A 22,852-nucleotide genomic window follows, 5' to 3' on the forward strand; every position below is an offset into this window, starting at 1 on the left:
GCTCTGTCATAGTTGGCAAAAAAAGTTGTGCCCAGGAAATAAGCACACTGTTGTGTTACTTAAGAGATTTGCACTTGTCACTTTTGCTTTTGAAACATGACCCTGAGAGCCCATGATTAAGTGGCTGGAACTGCCGGCACCAGAATTACCATTCCCAGCTTGCTCTGCTCAAGCAGGGTACAGGCTACCCTCTATATAAGTGATGTGAATCAGGCATTGGTTTCGTCATGAATTCCAATATTTTATTGCCTTGTTTCATTCCTTCTTGGTTGCACCCGTGGATTGTGGTTTTGGTGGAAGGGGAGACATTTTTCATCAAGTGATTTAGAGTGCAGCTTGCTAAGAGAAGCTTTAAAGTGCTTCTGTCGAGAAAGTCCATGCACGTCATTGTCTACTACTTAGCTTCAAGCCTTCATCTTGCTGTGATGGCTTTGGCCCTCACATTCCAAGGATCATTTACATGTTGTTGCAATTGTCACAGGAGAAGGCTGCAGCAGAGATGTGGCAGAGTTACCTGGTCTTAACGGCGCCTCTTTCACAACAGTTGTGTGAACAGCTCCGTCTCATATTAGAGCCTACCCAGGCAGCCAAACTGAAGTAAGTCTTCTCCACTGACGCACTCAGCGCCCTAAAAAGATGTAGTGTCGCCTTTTCTGCTGAGCTCAGCACCTCACCACTTGCGGTGCTGGCTCCGAGGTTGCCATTTCTACTGCCCAGGCACCGGTATGGTGTTCCTTACCCTAATTCATGTTCTCTCTACCACAGGTTACGGTGAAATTCACTATGCATGTAGTATCTTTGATTCATTAACGTGATGGGGAAATTGGCTAAGCCTCGGTGTGTGTGTGTGTGTGTGTGTGTGGCTCACCTTGCCACACGTTGGGTTACTCACTTGCGTATGTTACCTTTTCAAAGATGTGACCAGAATCATAGCTTTAGAACAGAAAAGAGAATCCAAGACTTATTATTCAATGCGAACATTTTTTTCTAATTTTTATAAATGTCTCCGTTTTTGTAGACCTAGTTGTTGTTGCCACAGATACAACCGGTATTTTCTGGCTGCTGATCAGTTTGATCCTGGCCCTTAACTGCATTAATACTTCGTGGTGCTGGGTTACTAGTTACTTGGTATAATTGGTTATAAGGTATTATTAACGTGATTTCGTTCTTTAAAAAAATTCTGAAGGGATGAGCAGTGAACTAATCTTTGTCGCATTTGGGTGCATTTAATAGAGGAGACTACCGAACGGGGAAGCGATTGAACATGCGGAAGGTCATTCCGTACATTGCTAGTCAGTTTCGAAAAGACAAGATTTGGCTCCGAAGGACCAAGCCCAGTAAACGCCAGTATCAGATTTGTTTGGCTATTGATGACTCTTCTAGCATGGTAGACAACCACACCAAACAGGTAAGGAGAGAAGGAGTGGCAGTTTGATGAGAAATTAATTCCAAACCACGTTCCATAGGCCTCCAAATATTTTAAATTTGATCTGGCAAAAAGCACTTTGAAATACCAGCTAGTCTGTTCTGAGAATGTGAATACCATGTTCGAGAAGACCTAAAATTGAAAGAGTTCAAAGGGCAATTTCAAGATGTGTCAAATATTTTGGTTCCCTATTTATAGGTCTTTTAATTTTTTTTTGTTTCTTAGCCTTGCTGTGCTATTGTCTAGCTGCAAAATAAGGAAATCTGACAATGTATGTTTTCCACAAAATGCCATGTACTGTTAAACTATTCTTCAGACCCTCCAACATAATATCTGAATATCTTTTTAAACAGAAATATATTCAGTACACATTTCCTTAAGTCTGAAATGATCTAGAGTTAGTGTTCTATCAGTGTTAACAAGGCTTAGGAGCCCGAATGGAATTATTTATGATGCCATGAGTAATACGGACACCGAGATGTGTGCTGTTTTTTTTGCAGTTATCCAAGAGCCAATGAGCAACCTAAAATCTATACATAAGCTCTTGGAAAGTGTAACCTCTGATTCAGGGTTCAGATCCCAGCTCCCCATTATCATATGACTGACTTACTATGGTAGTACATGACTTTGGGCAGTTTATTTACTTCCTAAGAGTCAGTCTGAAAAATGAGTATAGCAATACCTATCTCAAATTCAGAGTTGTTATGAAGAGTAAATGAAATAACTGATGTGGAACTCTCAGTTTAATGTCTAGCACACTCAGCGTGCTCAGTAAATGTTAGTTGCTATAAGTATCATCATCCTCTTTTTAATTGAATTTAAAATTTAAAACCATGCTGTCATTTCTGCAGAGATTAGGTTTTTTAAATCTTTACACATAAGAGATTACTTATGTAGTCAAAAAAAAAAAAAAAAGAATTTAAAAAATTTCATGGACCAACTCTTAAGATCCCTAGAACAGACAGACCTTTCCTACCAGTGTAATGGGCTCTGGATTTCAGCAGTTGTGGTATTAGCCAGTGCCTAAGGCCACCACAGCCCCTGGATTGGTTGTGAATAGCCATATTGATGGTGTTCCCTTAAGTGCCATACCAAAAAAAATGTTTTCTGTGGGAATCTTGGTGTAAAGTGTTGAAAGGCACTGGTCTACAGGATATTGATTCCTTCAACCCTAAACTTTCTATTTCACAGCTTGCATTTGAATCTTTGGCTGTGATTGGAAATGCTCTGACCCTTCTGGAAGTGGGTCAGATTGCAGTGTGCAGGTAAGAGTGCCCTTTAGTCCCATCGGGAGAAACCAACCTTCTTTTGTTATTTTGTTCACATGACAAAAAATAACCCCCACTGTATTTGGTTTTTCTCCCTTAAGTTTTGGAGAGTCCGTAAAGCTGTTACACCCATTCCATGAACAGTTCAGTGATTACTCAGGGTCCCAGATTCTGCGGCTCTGCAAATTCCAACAGAAAAAAACCAGAATTGCTCAGGTATGCTGATAACATCAAATGTCTTCTGCAGTTATTCTTCTGGTTTAGGAGATATAATTTTTAGACTGCCCTCCTCCCAGTACGGTATTAGGGCAGGTAAAAGTTACGATACAGAATAGTCCTAAACCCCAGCCTGTGTATATACCAGTTGAAGAGAAACTTCCTTGGCACCCATTATTAAACATTGTATCACCTTTTTTCTCAATCTCTCAGAGATCATTTTTGACTTTGTATCATTGATTTTCTGGCTATTTTTCTGAGATTTAGAACATTTTGAAAAATAAACCATCTCTCAGTACCCTTACCAGGTGTGTCAGTGCCAATTTCTGTCCCTCTAGAGAAGAAACGAAGCCAGTGACTTGCTCAGGATGACTTAAGTTCAAAACAGTGTATGGGATAATGATTCTGATGTTCAAACTCCGGTCCTCATTTAGCCTTGTTATGTCGTACTGGACATGTGTTTTCCTCCCACCTTTTTATGCTGAGTTTTCTTTTCTTGAAAAAAAGATAGCTGTTTAGTTCGTTTGGGAAATTGACTTCTTATCCCCAGGGAAAGGATTTCTTTTCCTTTCGGGTGTCTTGCAGAACACTAGTGGGGTGTGTGCCAGAGATCCATGTCTGTGTCTGAGAATGCCGGTACCGAGGGTGAAGGCCACGCAGGGGGTCCTGTACTGCCTATAGATCAGTTATCTGGTAATCACTTCTGTGTCAGGTGTAACTTCAGGCTCTTTGACAATGGGAAGAGAGTTTGAATAGCTTTTTAATTGTCTGTTTCTGATTCTGGTTTAGTTTCTAGAGTCTGTAGCCAACATGTTTGCAGCCGCTCAGAAGCTCTCACAAAACCTCAGTCCAGGTGAGCTTCATTCTTTTGCTTTGTTACAGTGATTTTCTGTTGTCTGCATTCGCAAGGTGCTTGCTTCATTTCACTGTACCATACCCATCACCATCTTTTAAAGTGTATGCTTCACAGGAAAAGACATCAACAGGAGATGGAGTGATACTAGGCATTTATGGACATTTTTTACAAAATCATCCATTCTTTCACAAATTTTTACTGAACTTGTACTCACGAGGCTTAATAATGAAGGAATTAAACACTAATTAACTAGTTTATAATTAACTAGTGTATAATTATGTTAGATGGAGTTCAGAATTTTGAAAGAAAGGAGCGAGGTGTGACGAGTATTCGATCACATTTTAGGAAAGCGGAGGAGAACATAATTCAGAAACCAGCTAATCCAGCCATGATTGATTTGGGGCTTGGAACACACTAGTTCTTTATGTAGCTCTTTCCAAAAATCTCTTAATCCTGATTGTATCATGGAGAAACGTCTTGTTTGAAGCAAATCTTTCATGCCTCACAACACTTGCTAAACTTCCTTGACAGAAAGGTAGCCCTCAAGCACTGTAGTCTTTTGCTGGAAACATTATATAGCTAAAAATTTTTTTTAAACATTTTAATTCACCATTTATTTTAATGGTCTCTTCTCTGTTTTTGTCAATTTCAAAAAAAAATCAGGTACGCAAAATTAGCAAAAATTTGAAGGTGATAGACAGTGACTGAAATTTGGAAGAGACCTGCCCAATCCAGGTTTCTGATTTGGGCGTTTTCTTCTAATGGCCAACTCAGTACTGCATTTTTACATTTTATAGTATATATATTTTATATATATATTATATAGTTTATATGTTTTATAAACATGTATCTTTGATCTCATATATGTTGCTCTACAGTGAAGTTGATCTAAATGTGACATTCCCTGAAACACTGTTGGGAAATTGTTTTATTGCAGAAGCTCTGTATGTGTGTGTGTGCGGCCTTGTCCCCTAGTCAGGCATCCGAAGTAAATAGATTTAATTAGAGGCCCCTGTCACTTGTCCCCAGAATTCATCAGTTTCAGAGTCTGTTTGGTATTAATGTTAATAGTATAGAGAAAGCCTAATTTGTCTGTCTTTAGGTAGTTGTAAGTTATTGTTCAAAATGGATTTCTATTTTGTTTCCTTCCTTTCATGCTGTATGTTCTACAGACACTGCACAACTCCTCCTAGTGGTCTCTGATGGACGCGGTCTTTTCCTGGAGGGTAAAGACAGAGTCCTGGCAGCAGTTCAGAACGCCCGGAATGCCAACATCTTTGTCATTTTTGTTGTGTTGGATAATCCCAGTTCACGGGTGAGTGATGACTAAAAGCCACTTTTCTGAGGATAAAGTAGAGATGCTCTTCAACCCTTTCTATCTGAAACATGGCCTCGGTTGTACCATCACACTCACAGCTAACACCGTGTTCTGTCGTGCACTGTTTTTTATGCACTTTATAGCTATTTCTCATTTAACTTCACAATAACCCAGTGAGCTGGGCATTATTCCCACTTTATAGTGAACGACAGAAACACAGATTATAAGTAATGAGTAGGAAAGCCAGGATTCAGACTGACTCCAGAGACCATCCTCTTAACCACTTCCCGTGCCAACTCTTGGTAATGGGCCCTGTGCACGTGGAAATGTAGACAAGCCCTTTCCAGTTATTTGTATCAGCAGTGCCCTCCTCAGAGCAGGAAGAATCAGTAGCCCAGTGAAAGATGCCCATAGTAACAAGTTGAAGATTTAATGTGAATCATTCCAAGTTGAGAATGCGAGATACTTTTGCAGGGAAACCAGGTTTTCTTACACCCCTTTCCCTCACTTTTGGAAGAGGTGCTTAGAAAGATCTGTTTCTTCCTCAATGAGAGTTCTGAAAATTGTTTTACTTAGTAATAAAAGCTAATGTGCAGGAATTAGATGCAGGAGATCTGAAAAATGTCTGGAAAAGAAATCATGGAAGCGCTAGCCAAGGACACTGATTTAGCTTTTATTTCAACGTATTTTCTATTGACAGGATTCTATTTTGGACATTAAAGTACCAATATTTAAAGGACCTGGAGAGATGCCTGAAATCCGATCCTACATGGAAGAGTTCCCATTCCCTTTCTATATAATTCTTCGTGATATGAATGCGCTCCCCGAGACGCTCAGCGATGCCCTCAGGCAGTGGTTTGAGCTGGTGACCGCCTCTGACCACCTGTAGACCAGAAATAACAAGGTCCAAAGTTGCGACTTTAAACCAATCAGGATGTTTCTGAACTCGCAGCTCTAAAGTATGATATTCTTTCTTAGACCTGATTTATAAAAATTTACCCAACAGCTACAAAAATTTTATTGCTATGTACATTTTCTTTTACATGATTGCAGGGCAGAGAGCAAGCTCTCGGATTCCTTGCTTTGCTTAGGTTACTGTTCTTGTAACAAACCTGGGGCAGGGCTGCTCTGCCCGCCTGTCTTGGAAGCCCTGGCCTGAGAGTAGGCCGACCCCACCCTTGGGGCCCAGCTGCCTGCTTTCCCTTGTAGGGACCCTGGACACCTGCCTTGAGGAAATGCTGCCAGGAACACGGGACTGTGCCAGTCCTTTCAGTAAAAGCCCGAAGGGAGATGCCCTTTTGATCCCGCTCGAAGGTTCGCCCTTGCCAAGCCCATTGTGTGGACCCAAAAGCTGTCAAGTGGCCGAGACAGCTGCAGTTTTTCAGACTCTGAGTATGTTTTCTTATCGTGTTTCATGCAAAAGGAACTACCTTCTCAAGGGTAGGAAGCTTGTTGTGTGTGTGTTCATAAAGCAACCAGACAGTATGGGAACTCATGAAGTGGCTTTTCAGTGGCCCTCACATTTGCTGCTTTGGGAGACTATGCAATAATGGAAAGATGACTTTTCTTTGTTTATTTCATTTTCTCAGTGCCACAGTCCCTGTTGTTGTAGTAATTTATTATTTTTTTAGTTCATTTTTTTATTAACAGTTAAGGGGAAGAAGCATTCCTCACACTGCTTCTAAGATGGTCTGAGCCAGTCTCATTCTGGAGAAAGGTATGCTATATCCAGAAGAACTAAGCAGCTAACCTCTATTTTTTTCCCCTACTCAAAATACATCAATGGTTTTGAGGCAGATTTTACTTGGCCAGAAAGCAGTGCTTGAATACTTGAAACTGTATGCTGTGTTCTATTTAAGTTCTGACTGTCAGAATGTTCTTTTGTAGACAACATGCCATGATGTAACTGTTATCTCCACGTCTGTTATCAAGTTACACTGTGAAGTTTGCCACTCTTTTGAGGTGGTCATGAAAGACAGATCGCTTGTTATTTAACCAAGCGTCCTAAAGCATGTACCTGATCTTGTATCATTATTTTTTATTCTAAAAAGCTATGCAGCTTATATTCTGAAAACTATTAAAAAAATAAACCACTGGTGATGTATTGGTGACCATGCTTAATAGAATACAACAGAGGAATATAAAAGGTGTGCTGGGGAATGACCTTGCTGCTGGGTGAGTCAGCTGTCACTAGTTTAGGTTGACATGACCCCACGTCAGTGGCTTGTGTGTGTGTATATATATATATATATATATATATATATATATATATATATATAGTAAGGGTTTATTTCTTACTTGTGTCACGTCCAGGTAGGTGAGCTGCGGCATGCTGGCCTCATGGCAGAGGAAACAAGGTGAGTTGCTGGAAACACACAAAGATTGTGACATCTCTTCCACTTAGATTTCATTAGCCAAAGCTCTTTATGGGCAGGAAATTTAACTCTTCCAGTCGGGCTGGATCTGGTAAGAGAAGACAGCAGCATTATGAGGGTGATGGAGTTTATCATATCTACTAGGATTATCTAAACAGCAGCTCCCAACTGGTGCTAAAATAGGATTCCTTTGGCCGTAGAATAGCTCATACGACTGGGACAGTAGGAATTCCAGTAAGCCTACCCAAAGTGCCATTTTTCAGCTTGTGCTAGTGCAGGAAAAGGGGTTAGGAAGCCACAGGAGACCTTTCAGGAACCGATGGAGTGGGGGTTGGGCAGACCCTGGCCCAGGATAAGGAGCAAGAGTCAACTTAGAAGGAACTGAGGATGTGCTTACTCTCTTCCATACTCGTGTTCACCTGCTGTTCAGCCTTTACATCTGCTGCACTTTCCTCTGTCTTCATCCAAACCCCAGTCTGGTCTGCCCTAACTTATGGACGTCTAGCTTATTCTGTCTTCCCCTGTGCACTGCAGCTGGAATTCTTTTAAATCTGTAATCTGGAGTACTTAAGTGATATTCCAGACTAACCTCTGCTAGCTTCACTTCATCTTACAACATCCAAGGAGATCTTTCAGAAGGTCCTTCAGAAGAAAGTCCCTCTGGTGAAGTCAGTACTGTTCAGTGCTTCTTACTTAGTGTGACCTGACTCTGCTCTCCCTCCTTTCCCTGCATCCCCACCGCACTGTGTCATCTGGTCACAGCAAACCACAGAGCTCCTAGAACCTCCCCGTGTTCCAGGTGTTTGTCTGGAGTTCTCTTACCTACTTTGCCTTCCTGACAAACACCTAGCTCAGACAAGCCCCCAGGAAGAATGTGCTCCCATGGTCGGAACCTGTAATACGGAACCTGTAATTGGATTTACCTGTCTTCCTGCTGAGGATGGAGCACTTGTGACACATGACAGTATTGCCACTATCTAGCATAAGTGAATGTTTCCGGATGGGAAGAATAGTTTTAAAATGTCTTCTCACATACTAATTTAGATTCAACACTATCATAATTTCAATAAAGACTGTAAGATGATTTAGAGGGAAACGATACAAAACATTTCTAAAGATCATACATTAATAATAGAAAATTCTTACAAGAAACTACAGGGGAGTATTCCTGCCAGATAATAAATTATAACAACAACAAAATTTAAAAATAACATACTAGTCCCAGATAACAACCCTGAACAGATTATTCAAACCCTGAAATAATTTGCCATGTGGCATCACAAAGCCCAGGAAGAGGAATAAATTATTGAAGTTATAGTTTAGCAGCTGGAAAACTTACATCCATATCATACCATAAATCAACTTCTAGATGGAGTAAATATTTTAAACATTAATAATGAAAAAATTACAAAGCTCTGAAGAAAAAATGAAATTGAAAAACCTGTTAAAAATACATGTTATTGTGTAGAAGGACACTTTAAGCTATATAAAGGGCCAAAATAAAAAATTAATAGACAAACAGGCCATATAAAATTAGGATGAAAGTCTTGATCAGCATTAATGGACCAAAGTCATGACAATTCACAAAATAAGTGTAACAAAGTGGCAAGGGATGTTTAACTTCACTAATATTTAAAAGAAAAAAAATCAGCAACGAATTGCTATTGCTAATTAGTAGACAACTTTTAAAAAGTGGTCATGGGGTTTAAGCCTGGTAATATTCCAAAAAGCTCGTCATTGGAGTGCTTATATACGCCAGGTCCTGTTCTCTGCATTACACATACCACAGCAACTTGAGGTAGATGCTATATCATCCAGATGAGGAAACAGGCCAGGAGAGGTTAAGTAGCCAGAACAACAACTAGGAAAAGGGAGCACCAAACATTCCAAAACACAAGGCAACCAGTAACTGAATGCACATTTTGTAAGTGTTCATCAAGTAAACGGGTAATTGAGTGAATATTTCTGGCTGTATTTTACTTTGGAACAATCCTATTTGGAAAAGTAATACAGCAAAGATTCACTAACCCCACTTACAGTAATATAACCTAAGGGCTTGTGCTGTGTGTTGTGGGGAGGACAAAATAATGACGAGAATAAAATCTTAAGGCGTACAGCTGTTCATTCACTTCCTTGTTATTAGTGATACACAATTCTTAAAGCCGCAATGGGGCAGCCATTTAAAGCCTCATCACTAACGAGGATCATGAAGGCTCCCGCCGCTGGGAAAATGATTGCAACAGAAAAGAGCAGGGGGGAAATAAGAGGCAAGGGAGCTGGACGCAAATTTTAAATACGAGAGTTTTAAACATCTAGTATTGACAACTACACACACTTTAAAAGCTCAAAAGGAACACACTAAAATAATCCCCCCCTCACCTCCAAACAACAACTTCAATTTAATGACACTCACAACCACGTGCCAGGAACTGTTAAATGCCTTACCACTTCTACCTTATCACAATCTATGATACAGGAACCCTTGTCCCGTTTTACAGAAGAGAAAACTTAGGCTACGACAAGTGACACTGCCCAAGGCTACACAGCTTTTAAGTGGTTGCAAACCCTCAGGCTTCAATTCCCCCCGCCTGGCTCTCCAGGCCGATGCACCATCCACCTACTATCTCCCGGGAAACCGAGTTCGCCCCGCCCCGTCATCCTCACTTCCGCTCCTGCGCGCTGTGGCTTTAGGGAGCCGTGCTGTCTGCAGGACATGGCGACTTCCCGCTTACCCCCAGCGACACTAACGCTAAAGCAGGTACCAGCTTTTCTTGCGGGCCTTCTAGACCAGCTTTCCCGGGTCTGAACTCAATCCTCCATCTCTCCCCACACCCAGTCTACCGAGTGCGGTGCGTCTGGGGAGCGATTGGGCCGGGTGACCCTGCGCGGTCCCGCTGTGATTGGCCTGGGCGGAAGGGGGTGGGGCTTGCTTCCTGCGTGGGGTCGACTGGCAGCTCCCGGGGAGGGTAGTGGAAGGGCGGGGGCGGGCAGAAACCTGTCTTCCAGTTGCGGACGCGGGAGGCACGCCGCGCTCCTGAGCTCTTGGAGCCTAAATGCCTCAGCTGTCCAATGGCCACGGTAAAAACTGCTCTGCCTGCTGTGCTGAGCTATGGTGAAGAGCACACGAGGTCACCAAGGGATTTTTAACCACTGCGTTAATTTAGAAAAAGTGCTGTTACTGTGGTTACAGTTTCTAGGAGTCGGGTAGTCCTTTTTCTGCCCAGTAAGCGCGTTTGACAGAGTAGTACGCAAACAACCCAAGTACATTTCGTTTTCTTAAAAGAAAAAAAGCTTTTCTTTGCCCTTTTCAAATTGAGGTTTAGTTTGCTAAAGTAGAACCCTCCAGGGATTGAACAGTTGTAAATGCCATTTCTCCTCCCCTGTACAGTTCTTGAGAAGGCAACAAGTCCTCCTTCTCTACAGAAGGATTTTACAAGCGATTCGGCAAGTTCCAAATGATTCTGATCGCAAATACCTGAAGGACTGGGCAAGGGAAGAATTCAAAAGAAACAAAAGTGCCACAGAGGAGGTGAGAACAGATTATGGTGAAGACAGGCCCTGGCCTTTTTGTAGTGATTAGTGAAATTTTTTAAATGTTCAGTAGACATCTTGGAATATAAATTTTACTGAGATGATGTATCTTGATCATTGCTCTTAATGTTACTGATTTTCCACTTTTACAAATAATATTTTAAATTTTACAATCTGTGCTCTAGTGACACTATACTCGCATCATCTGATTTTTCTGTCACACCACACATTACACACACACACACACACACACACACACACACACGAAAAGATTAGAAATATTACAGCATGATGGTTTGAGAAGTATAGCTGGGGTATATGAAAGCATGCCAGATATTGTGCACCCCTTGCTAACTTTTGGCTTTCCTAAGATACAGCGATTCCAATTCTCGGTATTGGTTCTTGACTTTAACAAATTAAATGGTAGGAGGGTACCTTGTTTAACCAGGTAAAACCAGTGACCAGATTTCACTTTCTCCTACAGGATACAATACGGATGATGATCACCCAAGGCAATATACAGCTCAAGGAGTTAGAAAAAACACTTGCTTTAGCGAAATCGTAACTATAGCATTATTCTGAAAGATTTTCAGCCTCCATGTGTTTTGTTCCACTTAGGCTCAATTATGAGCAGCCTAAAGCCAAGTCAAACTGTTTGTATGTACAGTTCTCAGCCATAATATCAGAACATGGAGCATGGCATGTCACAGAGAGCAAAAGAGAAGCGCGTCAGAACAATTGCCTTAGCACTGAAAAACATACCCTGTGTTTTGAAAATGTTTCTCGATTTCTCAGCAGTTTTTGTGAGAAGAAAACATCAGTACAACAAATGATCAGTTAGCACAGAAAAAGATATTCAACACCATTATCCATCAGGGAAGTGCAAATCAAAACCACAATAAGATACTATAAATCCACTAGAATGGCTCTATTTAAAAAGGGAGATAACAAATATTAGTGAAGATGTGGCGAAGTTGGAACCCTCACACCTTGCTGATGGGAATATAAAATAGTCCAGCCACTTTGGAAAACAGACTGTCAGTTACTCAAAAGGTTAAACATAAGTTACCTGATGTTTTATAACCAAGAGAACTGAAAACATAAACATCTACAAAAACTAGTACACAAATGTTCATAGCATTATTTCATAATAGACAAAAAGTAGATACAATCCAAATGTCCACCAGCTGATAAACGGATAAATAATGTGGTATATCCATACAATAAAACATTATTCAGCAATAAAAATGAGTGAAGTACTGATACATACTGCACATGGAAAATATTAAGTGAAAGATGCCAATCACAGAAGATGACGTATTATATGCTTCCATTTATAGGGAATGTACAGAATAGGCAGAAAGATTAGTGGTTGCCTACGGCTGTGAATAGAAATCAGAGTAACTTAATAGATACAGGATTTCTTTTTGGAGTGCTGAAAATATTCTGAAGTTAGATTTTGGATATACTAAAATCCATTTAAATGTACTCTTTACATGTGTCATGTGAATTATACCTCAATAAAGCTGGATTTTTCTGATTTTTTAAAATTCAGATATATAATTGACATGTAACATTGTATAAGTCAATAAAGCTGTTTTGAAAAACAGTATGTGATGTAGGATTGGAGGTGTACTGACCTCAGAAGATTCCCTGGAACTTTCTTGAAAAATCCTTCTGCATTAGCACTCAGGGTCATTGAGGTATGTTCTTCAGATGTGTCATGATCTGATACTCAGAGGACTCTCCAAAAAGATCACCAGTGGGATTCTTGATCTTTGTTGGAAAGAGAAGAGAAGCTTAGTGAACACCTTGAAACATTTACCAAAAGAAGAGGCAACTTCTTTTTAGGCAACTTCTGGATGAAGCTAATGCGATCACCTTAACATCCATGTAGAAGTAAAATACATCATCAGGGAAGATCCTCAGTGCAGTAGGTCCTCCTCCCGTGACAGGAGAAAACAGACTTCAAAGAGTATATTAGAGACAGAAGTTGACTTCAAGACACTTGAAAGAGACCAAATGTATAACACAATTTAAGTGAAAGCTTGTGGTAAGTGGCTGGGATTGGTAGTCCTGCAGACTTAAGTCCTCTGCTCATTTACAGAACAGATCTAAAGCTAATCCAAGAATCTGACCTGAAAGATGTAGCTGAAATTTTGCAGAATGAAAAATGGATCCAGTATTGGACTATGTGCCAGAGGACAGGCGTAAGCTGATGGTGATGTGTCAATGACTTACAGTGCCATGGTCCACCTCCCTGTCCCACAGCTTCAAGAGCCCACAGGACAAGACAAAATTCTGAACACTTCCACAGGATAATCTACTAATTCAAAATGCTTGCATGAGATAGTTTTCAGATTTTTATAAAAATGTACATTAGTCAACCTACTGCAAAGTCATCTGATTAAAAAAGGCATTCATGAACAGTTTCTGAACAGAGAGTCCTTTAGAAACATTGATTCTATTGACATACATATGCAAGTATAGACCGTCTCTAGTAAATCTAAACTCTTGAAGCTGGAAATCATTCTTTTATGAGGTGTGGAAGTCAGTGACTTGGTGATGTTCTTCCTAGCAGTGGGAGATGTGAGAGCGTTTGTGGTTTGAATTTGCAAGATGCAACTATCAAAGAATTCAAGAAAACCTAACTCGGAGTTTGTTTTGCTTTGATTATTTTTTAAAGTGGGGAAAACACTGAAAATTCTTATCTTCCAGAAATTAAGATGATTATAACAGACAGGCTTTTACCTTCATCTCTAAAGAACAGTTTAATTTTAGTTTGTTCACTTATGTGCTCCGTTTATCCCCTCTGAAGTATAGGCCAAATCTGTTGTTTAGCCAAAGAAGATTTATTTAGCAATTTCTTCTCACATAAGGAACCATGGTCATTAACTAAGATGCTTGCCATAATAGAACTGCTGGTGAAACATTTTATTCATCATCTTTATCAATATTCTGGATTAGACAACAAATTACTTTCCTGAGTGTTCCCTGTAAACTATACTTTTGTTTGAATGTGAAAGTTGTTCCTAAAGTTTAAGATGTTTCGATGTTAAGTTTATGTATTTGAACTAACAACAAATCAGTCTTTTTATATTAAACTTTTTTTTTTAAATACAAAAGCCTTCTAGCATGAGAAGTAGCTAAGGCTATTTATTATTTAACATATGACTGCCCCTGTGTCATTCCCCCCTTTTAAGTGTGTCATCGTGTTGGAAATTTTAAATTCACGGTACGAGCACTGCTATAAATGTGCTTGCAGAGACAAATGACTTTCTAATATGAGAAAAACAACAAATTTCCTGGTACATGCAGTCATACCAGCAGACAAAAGAGTCTGAGAGGCAGAGACCCATACTTACCTAAATTAGCTCTGTTATGGAGTAAGGAAAATGCTAGGGGGAAAAAAAAGCAGCAGCTCACATCTACCTTGAAAAAACAACAACACTGGGATTATGTAGAATAAGGCCCAAACAGGATCAAAAGCAAATTGTCACTCTCAGCCAAACTAGAAATCACCATAAGCTATTTCCTTCCTTGAGTCAGGCATTTGAAAAATTATATTAGGATTAAATTATTTTTTTACTAAGAAGAGTAAATCACTTTTTACCCACTCTGTTTTGTATTTTAAAAAGTGCTTTGCTATATATACTGTGTCTTGCTTTAGTTTCTCATGGATTTAAATTAATATATCCACATTTATAGTCACACTATTTGACTTATTACAGGAAAAGAATATTTCCCCTTAAATAAAATTACAAAAAAATATATTTTAATTATTTTTCTTATTCATAAAATGTAAAAGGTCATTAGTTTTTTTAAACTGGTTTGTCTTACAAGTCTTAATTGATTGGCTTTTATATGGCAAGAAGGAATCTATTTAGCTTTTAGGAACAATTAGTCAAAAAATGTTATCTTTGCCTGCACACACTTACAAGTAATGTTTGATCCTTCTCTTTTTTTCAGTATTTTCCAAAAGGTCAAGAATTTAAACAAAACATTTGTTTAAGCTTGTACTGAGAAATCTTTCCATGTGATAGACTTCCTCCCCCCCAATTTTTTCATGCAGTTCACCTGATTTCTGCTTTAAAACAGATGTATTTAAATTATACTTTTATGGAAATATGGTAAAGTGTGGCGGGTGAAGGCACTCTCAGGAACCATAAAATTTGGGTCAGTCACACAAATGAAAATGTAGGCTAAACAAAGTACTCACATTTTCATGTTTTAAATGAGGAATTTCATATCCATAGTGTTGAGAACCATGTATAATGCTTGGAGGAGGTACAAATCAAGGTGATAAAAATATTCAATAGAAGACAACATACCTCTCAAGTGTCAGTACTTGACTGAAAAAAAGAAGGTATAAACATGAAAACATCACTTCCTTTATTTTGGGCTCCCAAAGTCAAAAGTAAGTTAGAATTAATATTCATCTATCACAGATATTTACTATACCCAATGCAATAATGCAATAACAATTAAAAAATAACACTGCAATACTGTACAACTTTTATGTATTTTACATCATTTTCCCCAATGCTATTGAACGTTCCAGCCTAAGTTTGAAACACAACCTACATGACAGGCTATAAATTGTTAATAGTTCTGCTTTGGAAAAATACTATTGTGGCATTTGCTCATTTTAGCAGATAGCACAAGGGAAAAATAAGGAAAAATACACATCAGACCCATAGTTGAGTTTTTGACAATAACGAACAAAAACAGACCAAACACAGTCTTAAAAAAGCTATTGCATTGGCCTTGAGAGGCTGCCATCTCTTTGAATTCAGAGGCTGACTGATTCTGTTCTATTATCTTGCCTCTATTATAGGTTTTCCCGTCAATGAGAGTAAGACAAGATTCATGCAATCTGCAGACCAGACACATTTATTTGACCTTTCTCATTCCTCACTGGTCTCTTCCCTGTGACTTTGACAAAAATATCCAGTTCACAATAATAAGCTGCCTGCTTCTGGTGGGTAGGAATCACATAATCAAAATACTTCCTACCAAAGCGCACCTAGCTCTACAATTCTGTGATTCTGCATTAGGAACACATAGGGAAATGAAAAGAAGAAAGAGCCTCTACACTTAGCAACCCAGAGTGTCTGGGGTAGAACCGTCTACCTACGTAGGAGGTGAGGAACGAGGCAAGCTTCCAAACATGAAAACAAGCTTGAGAGAACAAATTAATTCCCTATCCGTGTTCTGTTACAATGCTGACATACATCAACGTTTATTAGGAATGTCTAATATCCATAGATTGTCACTATTAAGAAAAATGAAACCAACTATGAGCTTGGTAGGCAAAACACAAAGGCACTAAAAAGCACACTTTGTTTTCCTGGGTGTTTCCATGTCAAGTCATGCTTTTCTCTTTAGCTCACTGAGCAACATTTTAATCAAAACTACAGACAACAGCTCCTCAGCTCCTATTTTATAGAAATAGAACTGAGGTTTCTATGCATACATGAAATTTTGAGGAGATGGATATAATCCCACATTCCAAGGGAAAGGAAGTTTGAAAGATAATTAAATTCAAAATTTCAACACACCCAAGCTACTTTTACAATTTTGTATATTCCATAGAACAGAGTAAAATCCTTTGGGCTCCATGAAGCTGGAGAATGGTGGGGTCTAAATAGAGTTATTGAATTATTCACCTTGATGTAGTCACTGCAAAGCAATGGAAAGCTTTTGAGGTTCTTCAATGATAGAACTGAATTAAAAGTGAAATACTTTTAAAAAATAGTCTCATTTCTTTATAAAATGCAGATCAATATGCTCAAATTCAGAAAGGTGCGCTAAGATAGTTGGGTTTGATTATGAATAGATTATAGAAGTTTCAAATAATTGTTACGTGAATGTTTTCCCCCATTAATCTGCTTTAATATCATTAGGATTAATCTATTGTAGTATTTCTATTATATTTTGGCTGAAAATACAGAAACTATGATCAAATGGTTTGAAACTTTCTCATTTGAGTTCATTATTAACCAACATTCCCAGTGCTATTAGCCAATTACTCATTATTTAAATACACTCTAGCTTTTCAAAACATTTTTTAGGATATACTGGATCTTGTGACATCATGGAAATCTTTCTCCTCAAAATCTGATAAGTTTACACCTGTTTAGTATGTCAGCATTTTAAGAATTACGCATTTGAGAGGGTTTAGCGCATCTCGGTTACAGTTTACAGAAAGATACCCTTGTCTAGGCACAGCAGGTGTTTATACGAGTGACTACTTGATTTGAGTTCACAAGGGATTAACTTATTTCCTTGCTTTTGACTTATATTATTTTGTACATCCTGCATTTTAGGGTTTAGGCTTACACATCATTCAGTTTCTTAGTGGCTCGCTTCATCTGAGCTTTTGAACTTCAGATGAACCTGGACTGAGGTTTCGAGTTTGTAATGAAACCTGAAACTAAGCAAGCTTCCCCTGGTTTCAGTTTAATTGTTAAAGTCTTCGGTAGTTCAGGGCATAGGAAACATGGGTCTGGCACATTTAAGAAATTAGTGATTTTTTTTCATTTTTTAAAGGCAAGTCTGCTGTGTGCACAGTATTGACTCCTTGGGTACAGCTGTCCTGCAGGTACAAAACTAGAATCCTCAAGAATCCTTTCTGTGCCACTTCCCAGGTCCTAATTTTCCTTCTGCACCTTAGTCCTTAGCTTAGCAAGCTCCTCTTCTAGACTTTTAATATGTTCCTTCAGAGTGGCCTTGTCCTGCTGGGCTTTCTGACTGGCTTGGCTTCGTGCTTCTTCAATCTTCCTTTCATACCACTTTTCCATCTGGGTAGCAACAGCCTCAAAAAAATACTGGGTAATCTCCAGAGCTTGGGAGGTGTCTCGAACGTGAGGGGCAGTCTGCTCACTGCCTGTTGCTGGTGGCGGCTGCCCACAGGTGGTGCTGGGTGCTGGATGCTGGGCTCGGTGCCGCGTCTGCCCACTTTTCCCAGACTTCTTAGTTTGGGTGCTTCTGTCTACACAGGGCCCAGCCTGCTGATCACATCTGGCTGCCTCTCTCAAGGGTAGCAGGGCTGTCTGCACCTTGACATTCCTCAGGCGGGAGCCTGTACAGTCTGAGGAAGACAGCTCCTGCTGCAGTCTGTGGGGAGCAGTGGAGCTGAGGGCCTTTTCCTTGGGCCTCACCACCTGAGGGGAACTGTCAGAAGCTGCTACTGGACCCGCAGTCACCACTGATGGATCCACACCTGGGTTTGGAAGGAAAACATAAGTCAGAGCAAATCGACGTTCACACAGTCACGTGGTTGTGGGTGGGATTTGAGGGTCCTGAGAATCTAAACCAGCAGCCTTCCGGTCAGCAAGCAGAGTGTGTAAGTCCTCTGCCCTTCCTCCTACTCCTCCTGATTATCATCCTGGCTTCTCAGGGCTGTCGTGGATACTGTGTCAGTCATGCTGGCGGCATCTGAGCCGAAACAGTTGCTGGCCTTTCCTTTAGCCTGTCTCAGTCTACCCGAGAAGGCTCTGGGTACCATTTCCTGATTGCTGAGGATGACACAGCTCACCAAGTGTCTCAAAACAGAACTGGACATTTATCGATGAGAATGAATATCCTCGTTCTCTGACTTCTGGGCCCCTTCCACACCATAACCCCTATTGCTAGTTCCTGACCCAAGCTCCAGTTTGGAAAGGTGGTCCTATTCCCCATACCAAGGGCTCCAGGCCAAGCCCTGTAACTAGTCCTAGCATGAAAAATTTGCCCAGAATTTTGCCCAAAATTTTCCCCATTATTAGGGGCATAAAGAAGATAAAACCCCAGTTCCAGAGACGGTCTGTGATGTTACACATAAAACACTTGATACAGCAAACCCGCCCCCCATGGAGGCCTAAGTACTGAAGCTTTGAGCGTCCCCCAAATTATCATCACCGAGGGTCGTCACTGTGGCTAATGCATCTCTCATCTAGCACCCGAGGCAGCTTCAGTATATGAACTGCCGCTTAATGAGGTTTTACAGAGTTGGACAAAGGTAAAGGCCAGTCACGGAGGAGAAAGGAAAGAAGTACCAGCGCAAGGGCCCTGCTGAGGAGATGATATTGATTCACCACCTCATCTTTGGGGTCCACTTGGCACCATGAACACTGTACCTGAAGCACGGCTATCACCGATCAACAATTCTTTTACTCCTACACTCAGATATTTTTTGAACACTGAAATAGGAGTGCTTTGCTGCTGTGCAGGAACTGAGCATACAGTAGGAAGCAAAACCTGGCCCTTGCCCCTATAGTTCACTCTGCAATCCAGTATTTTCCACACCCTGTCCTATGCGCCGCTTTCAGATACAGGAGAGAAGACGGGAGCGTTTCATCACCTTTGGATGGAACAGGTGTGTGTGTGGGGGTTACCTGTAGAGGACTCGCAAGTGGATGGGGTGGATTTCACCCGCGAGGCCCTAGAATCTCCAGAAAGCTTCAGTTCCAGATTCTGAATCTTTAACATGCACCAGGTTTTTAATTCATCCACCAAGGACATCTATAAAACAAAATAATCACATGAATCTGACACATGGTTTAGGAATTAAAGCATCAAGAACAACCTTTTTAATTATGATAGCTGGGGATACCACCTTGGCAAGCCCAAACGTTGTGGCTAACCCCCCGACCCCCACTCCCGACAGGCCACATGCCCTTATAGACCAGGATTCACCTAACACCCAGGCTGATACTATCTATAATCTTCATTAAGTGACTAAGAGCCACCTGCCACTCCAACACCCAACGCTTCCCAAGTCTTCCCAACCAGGCATTTCTGGCTGCTCAGAGCAAGAACTCACACACTCACAAGTGCTCATTTTATCTCTGTTGTCTTGGGTAGACCATATACTCCCTGAGGGTAGGAACCAAATCTTGTTCAAAATGCACAACACACAGAACTGCTTCAGGGCAGACATCACATTTCCCCAGCATGTTCTGCGAGCTGTTCAGTCTCCACCTATGGCCGACATAGTCAGCAACAAACATGAACTGAACTGTACAGGTTCTTTCCTATTAACCTCATCTCCGAGTTATACAAATGACATGCTGTGCAGTACAAACACAGGTAGGGGACCACAGCCTCTGAGTCTCCAAGGCTGCGTACGAGTCTTAACTCCGTGGAGAGGTGTGGGAAACCACCAGTTAAGGATGGACAGAGGCTGGTGCTCACCTGCCGTTTCTCTCCCTCATGCTTCTCCGTGTCTGAGTGCTGCTGCAGGCGGTTCAGGCACTCCGTTCTCTCTGCTGAGAGTCGCTCAACCATCAGCTTGTCCAGAACACGCATCTAGGATGCAGTGGGCAAAGAGCACATGACTGAGATGCTGTAAGGAGGGGCCCTGGTCTCTCAACTCCTGAAAAGGGGGCCTGGGGTACCAGACAGGGGCCAGAGGGAATGCCAGCAAACCTCCACTCCTCCTTTTATCCCATTTTCATGTCGTATTCATGGCACTCCTGTTTTCAGAATTCCTGAGCAGGTTGCTGTGTAGGCCAATGTTTCTTTTTCTCATAGTTTATAGTCCCAAGGGGTTTAAGAGACTATGAATATACAGTAAATGTAAAACTTGAGCCAATGCAGATCTTGTAGGTAAAAGAGAGTTTCTGTAGGTTTCAGAACAGTACTCCCAAGACTACGATTGAAAGGGAAAACTATTTCTACAAGTATGGAGCTATTCCCAGGTTTCCCAGTGAACAAATCCTCTTGGGCTTCACTGAAAGTAGCTGAAGCAACAATGAAGAAGGCTGAGGAAGGAGTTCAAAGGGACTGCTTCAGAGAACAAGTGATTGTCACCTTTCAACCTCATGCCCTCCTGGGTCCCCCCTTCATCATGACACTTCCTGAAGGGCCGTAACACCCAGCAGGGCTGAACTTGCACTGTTCTGACAAGGTCCGAAAAAGAGAAAGGAACTGCCATCAGTGGGAGCCAGCCCGTGAGGGCTCACTGGTGAGTTCCTCTTCTCTCGGCAACATACAAGACGTTCCACACTCCAGATTTTGGGAAATAAAAAACCATCAGTTCTGGAGATGTGGTGAGCACCTTCTGTTCTGTCTCTTCAGCCCTGTTTTCCTGTGAGCCGCTCTCCCCCTGTTTTCTAGGACTGGGCTGCTCTCCAGCTCATTACCCCCTGTACAGAGGGCCCTGCCGAGAACAGCCATGTTGATACACAGCTTTGTTCCTGGGATACGGTGCATTGGGTCAGGTAGGCGTGCCTGACTCACGCTGGGCCAGAGTCTTTTCTCTGTGACTTGGAATTAGGACTACGACTCTACACCCCAGTCTGAACCAAAGAGAGGCCCTTGAGACATCTCAGCATTCATCTAATACACTCCCCTTTGGGCTTAAGCTATCTGAAGTAGGTTTTTATTCCCAAAGCAGTCTTAACTAAAATATTATGGCTCTAAGAAAAGATTTCTTAAATGGGCTTTCCACTAGATGTGAAGAGCAAATAAACCTTAATAAATGTCCAACCTCACCAATGAACAAGGTAATAATTAAGTGTCCTTAATCAATCTGGTAAACACTTTTAAGAAATGATAATATGAAGTGATGGCAAAGTTTGGAACAGAAACACAGACACTGCTGGTAGGATAGAAATTGGGACAACCTTTCTATTTAGTAGTTTGTCAATAATTGTCAAGGGCCTTAAACATATTCTTAACTTTGGACCCAATTATCCTAATTCTGAGGAAATAACCTGAGAAGCAATCTGAAGTCTGCACATAAGTGCTCCTCATAGCATTATGTGAGTGAGAAATTACAAGCAACTTTAAAGTCTAACAAAAAGGAATGGCTAAGGAAACTATGTTGTATTACCGTGTTTCCCCGAAAATAAGACAGCCAGACAATCAGCTCTAATGCGTCTTTTGGAGAAAAAAATTAATATAAGACCCAGTCTTATTTTACTATAACATAAGACCCGGTCTTATATAATATTATATAAAACCCAGTCTTGTATAATATAAGACCCAGTATAATATAATATAATGCCTGGTCTTATATTAATTTTTGCTCCAAGAGATACATTAGAGCTGATTGTCCGGCTAGGTCTTATTTTCGGGGAAACATGGTAATATGCTAGAATATGAAGCCAAGGACATGGGGAAATGTTCGTGATATAAAGTACAGAAAGCAGGAAGCATAGCGGCATGCATACGTCCACACACAGCAATAGCACGTCACTATAAAAAGCCACCTTAACTCCACATGTCTAAGACACATCACTAAATTTAAAAGTAAGCTGCAAAACAAAACAAAACAAAGCAAAGCACAGCATGGTCCCATTTTGTTAAAAAGTGGTGAAACATAGGTGACTATCAATAAAAGAGAAGAGAAAATCTATGGGGAAAATACACCAAACAAGGAATGGAAATGATCTCTGAGCAGCGTCACTATGATACATACTTCTGGAACATGGAATGTTTTCCCCAATAAACGTGTTATTTTCTAAGTTTTTTTAAAGTATTTTTTTGTATTTAAATATGAAATCCGTCATACCTTTCTAATTTACAAAGGGAATAAGTACCTTGACAATGGAGAGAGAGTGGTTACCAGCTCAGCCAAGTGATCAAACTGAGCACCATTAATGATGGGATTTCTAACCCGCTGATGTGATGTAACTTGAAGTTCACACCATTAACTATGAAGTATTCTTGCTAAAAATATTTAACCTGAACCTAGATAAGGATCTAGACCAATAGTTCTCCAACTTTAGCATTCCATGAAGGTCCTGTTAAAACAGGTGGCTAGACCCCACCCCCAGTTTTATTCACAATTAAATTCAGCCGATCTGGAACGAGGCCCAAGAATTTGCATTTTTACCCCACAAGTGCACAGATGAGGCTGATGCTGCTGGTCTG

General features: G+C 40.7%; 3 protein-coding genes and 1 long non-coding RNA gene across 17 annotated transcripts in view; 2 read left to right on the forward strand and 2 right to left on the reverse strand.

Moving 5' to 3' along the window:
• MDN1 (midasin AAA ATPase 1) overlaps positions 1-7,179 on the forward strand; it is a 132,617-nt gene extending 125,438 nt beyond the window's left edge. Inside the window, exons 96-102 of the mRNA XM_019743250.3 lie at positions 482-597; positions 1,234-1,408; positions 2,618-2,691; positions 2,796-2,910; positions 3,700-3,763; positions 4,939-5,081; positions 5,785-7,179. Of these exons, the coding sequence (XP_019598809.3) occupies positions 482-597; positions 1,234-1,408; positions 2,618-2,691; positions 2,796-2,910; positions 3,700-3,763; positions 4,939-5,081; positions 5,785-5,973 (876 nt within the window). The 3' untranslated portion in view covers positions 5,974-7,179. The remainder of the gene's footprint in view (positions 1-481; positions 598-1,233; positions 1,409-2,617; positions 2,692-2,795; positions 2,911-3,699; positions 3,764-4,938; positions 5,082-5,784) is intronic.
• Positions 5,738-10,340, reverse strand: LOC109453509 (uncharacterized). 3 transcript variants are annotated; one of them, XR_002138302.3, is made up of 3 exons: positions 10,192-10,340; positions 7,383-7,547; positions 5,738-5,967 (listed from the first exon to the last, which is right to left on the reverse strand). It is a non-coding gene; the product is annotated as an uncharacterized LOC109453509 (long non-coding RNA). The 3 variants fall into 3 exon arrangements; XR_002138300.3 differs by having other exon boundaries at positions 10,124-10,253; XR_016020258.1 differs by having other exon boundaries at positions 10,070-10,199.
• On the forward strand, positions 10,085-14,115 carry LYRM2 (LYR motif containing 2). The gene is made up of 3 exons (XM_019743252.3): positions 10,085-10,217; positions 10,848-10,988; positions 11,475-14,115. Exons 1-3 carry the CDS (start codon positions 10,173-10,175, stop codon positions 11,553-11,555), a joined length of 267 nt encoding a protein of 88 aa, XP_019598811.1. The 5' UTR covers positions 10,085-10,172; the 3' UTR covers positions 11,556-14,115.
• Positions 14,116-15,359: 1,244 nt separating this feature from the next.
• The window catches only part of ANKRD6 (ankyrin repeat domain 6), a 168,219-nt gene continuing 160,726 nt past the window's right edge, over positions 15,360-22,852 (reverse strand). For all 12 annotated transcript variants that reach the window (XM_019743299.3, XM_019743307.3, XM_088795562.1 and 9 more), the window contains 3 exons: positions 20,168-20,281; positions 19,369-19,495; positions 15,360-18,215 (listed from right to left, as the gene is read on the reverse strand). In XM_019743299.3, the coding sequence (XP_019598858.3) occupies positions 17,644-18,215; positions 19,369-19,495; positions 20,168-20,281 (813 nt within the window). In that variant the 3' untranslated portion in view covers positions 15,360-17,643. The remainder of the gene's footprint in view (positions 18,216-19,368; positions 19,496-20,167; positions 20,282-22,852) is intronic.

Source organism: Rhinolophus sinicus, chromosome 2 (assembly GCF_057876585.1).
Source record: "Rhinolophus sinicus isolate RSI-liver-muscle chromosome 2, RSI-T2T, whole genome shotgun sequence".
Taxonomy (NCBI): domain Eukaryota; kingdom Metazoa; phylum Chordata; class Mammalia; order Chiroptera; family Rhinolophidae; genus Rhinolophus; species Rhinolophus sinicus.

Excerpts from the sequence above, each read along its gene's own strand:
- LYRM2 (XM_019743252.3), top strand. The coding sequence starts at position 10,173 with ATGGCGACTTCCCGCTTACCCCCAGCGACACTAACGCTAAAGCAG. Across the intron at positions 10,218-10,847 it reads CGACACTAACGCTAAAGCAG|TTCTTGAGAAGGCAACAAGT; the intron begins GTACCAGCTTTT and ends TCCCCTGTACAG. Across the intron at positions 10,989-11,474 it reads ACAAAAGTGCCACAGAGGAG|GATACAATACGGATGATGAT; the intron begins GTGAGAACAGAT and ends TTTCTCCTACAG.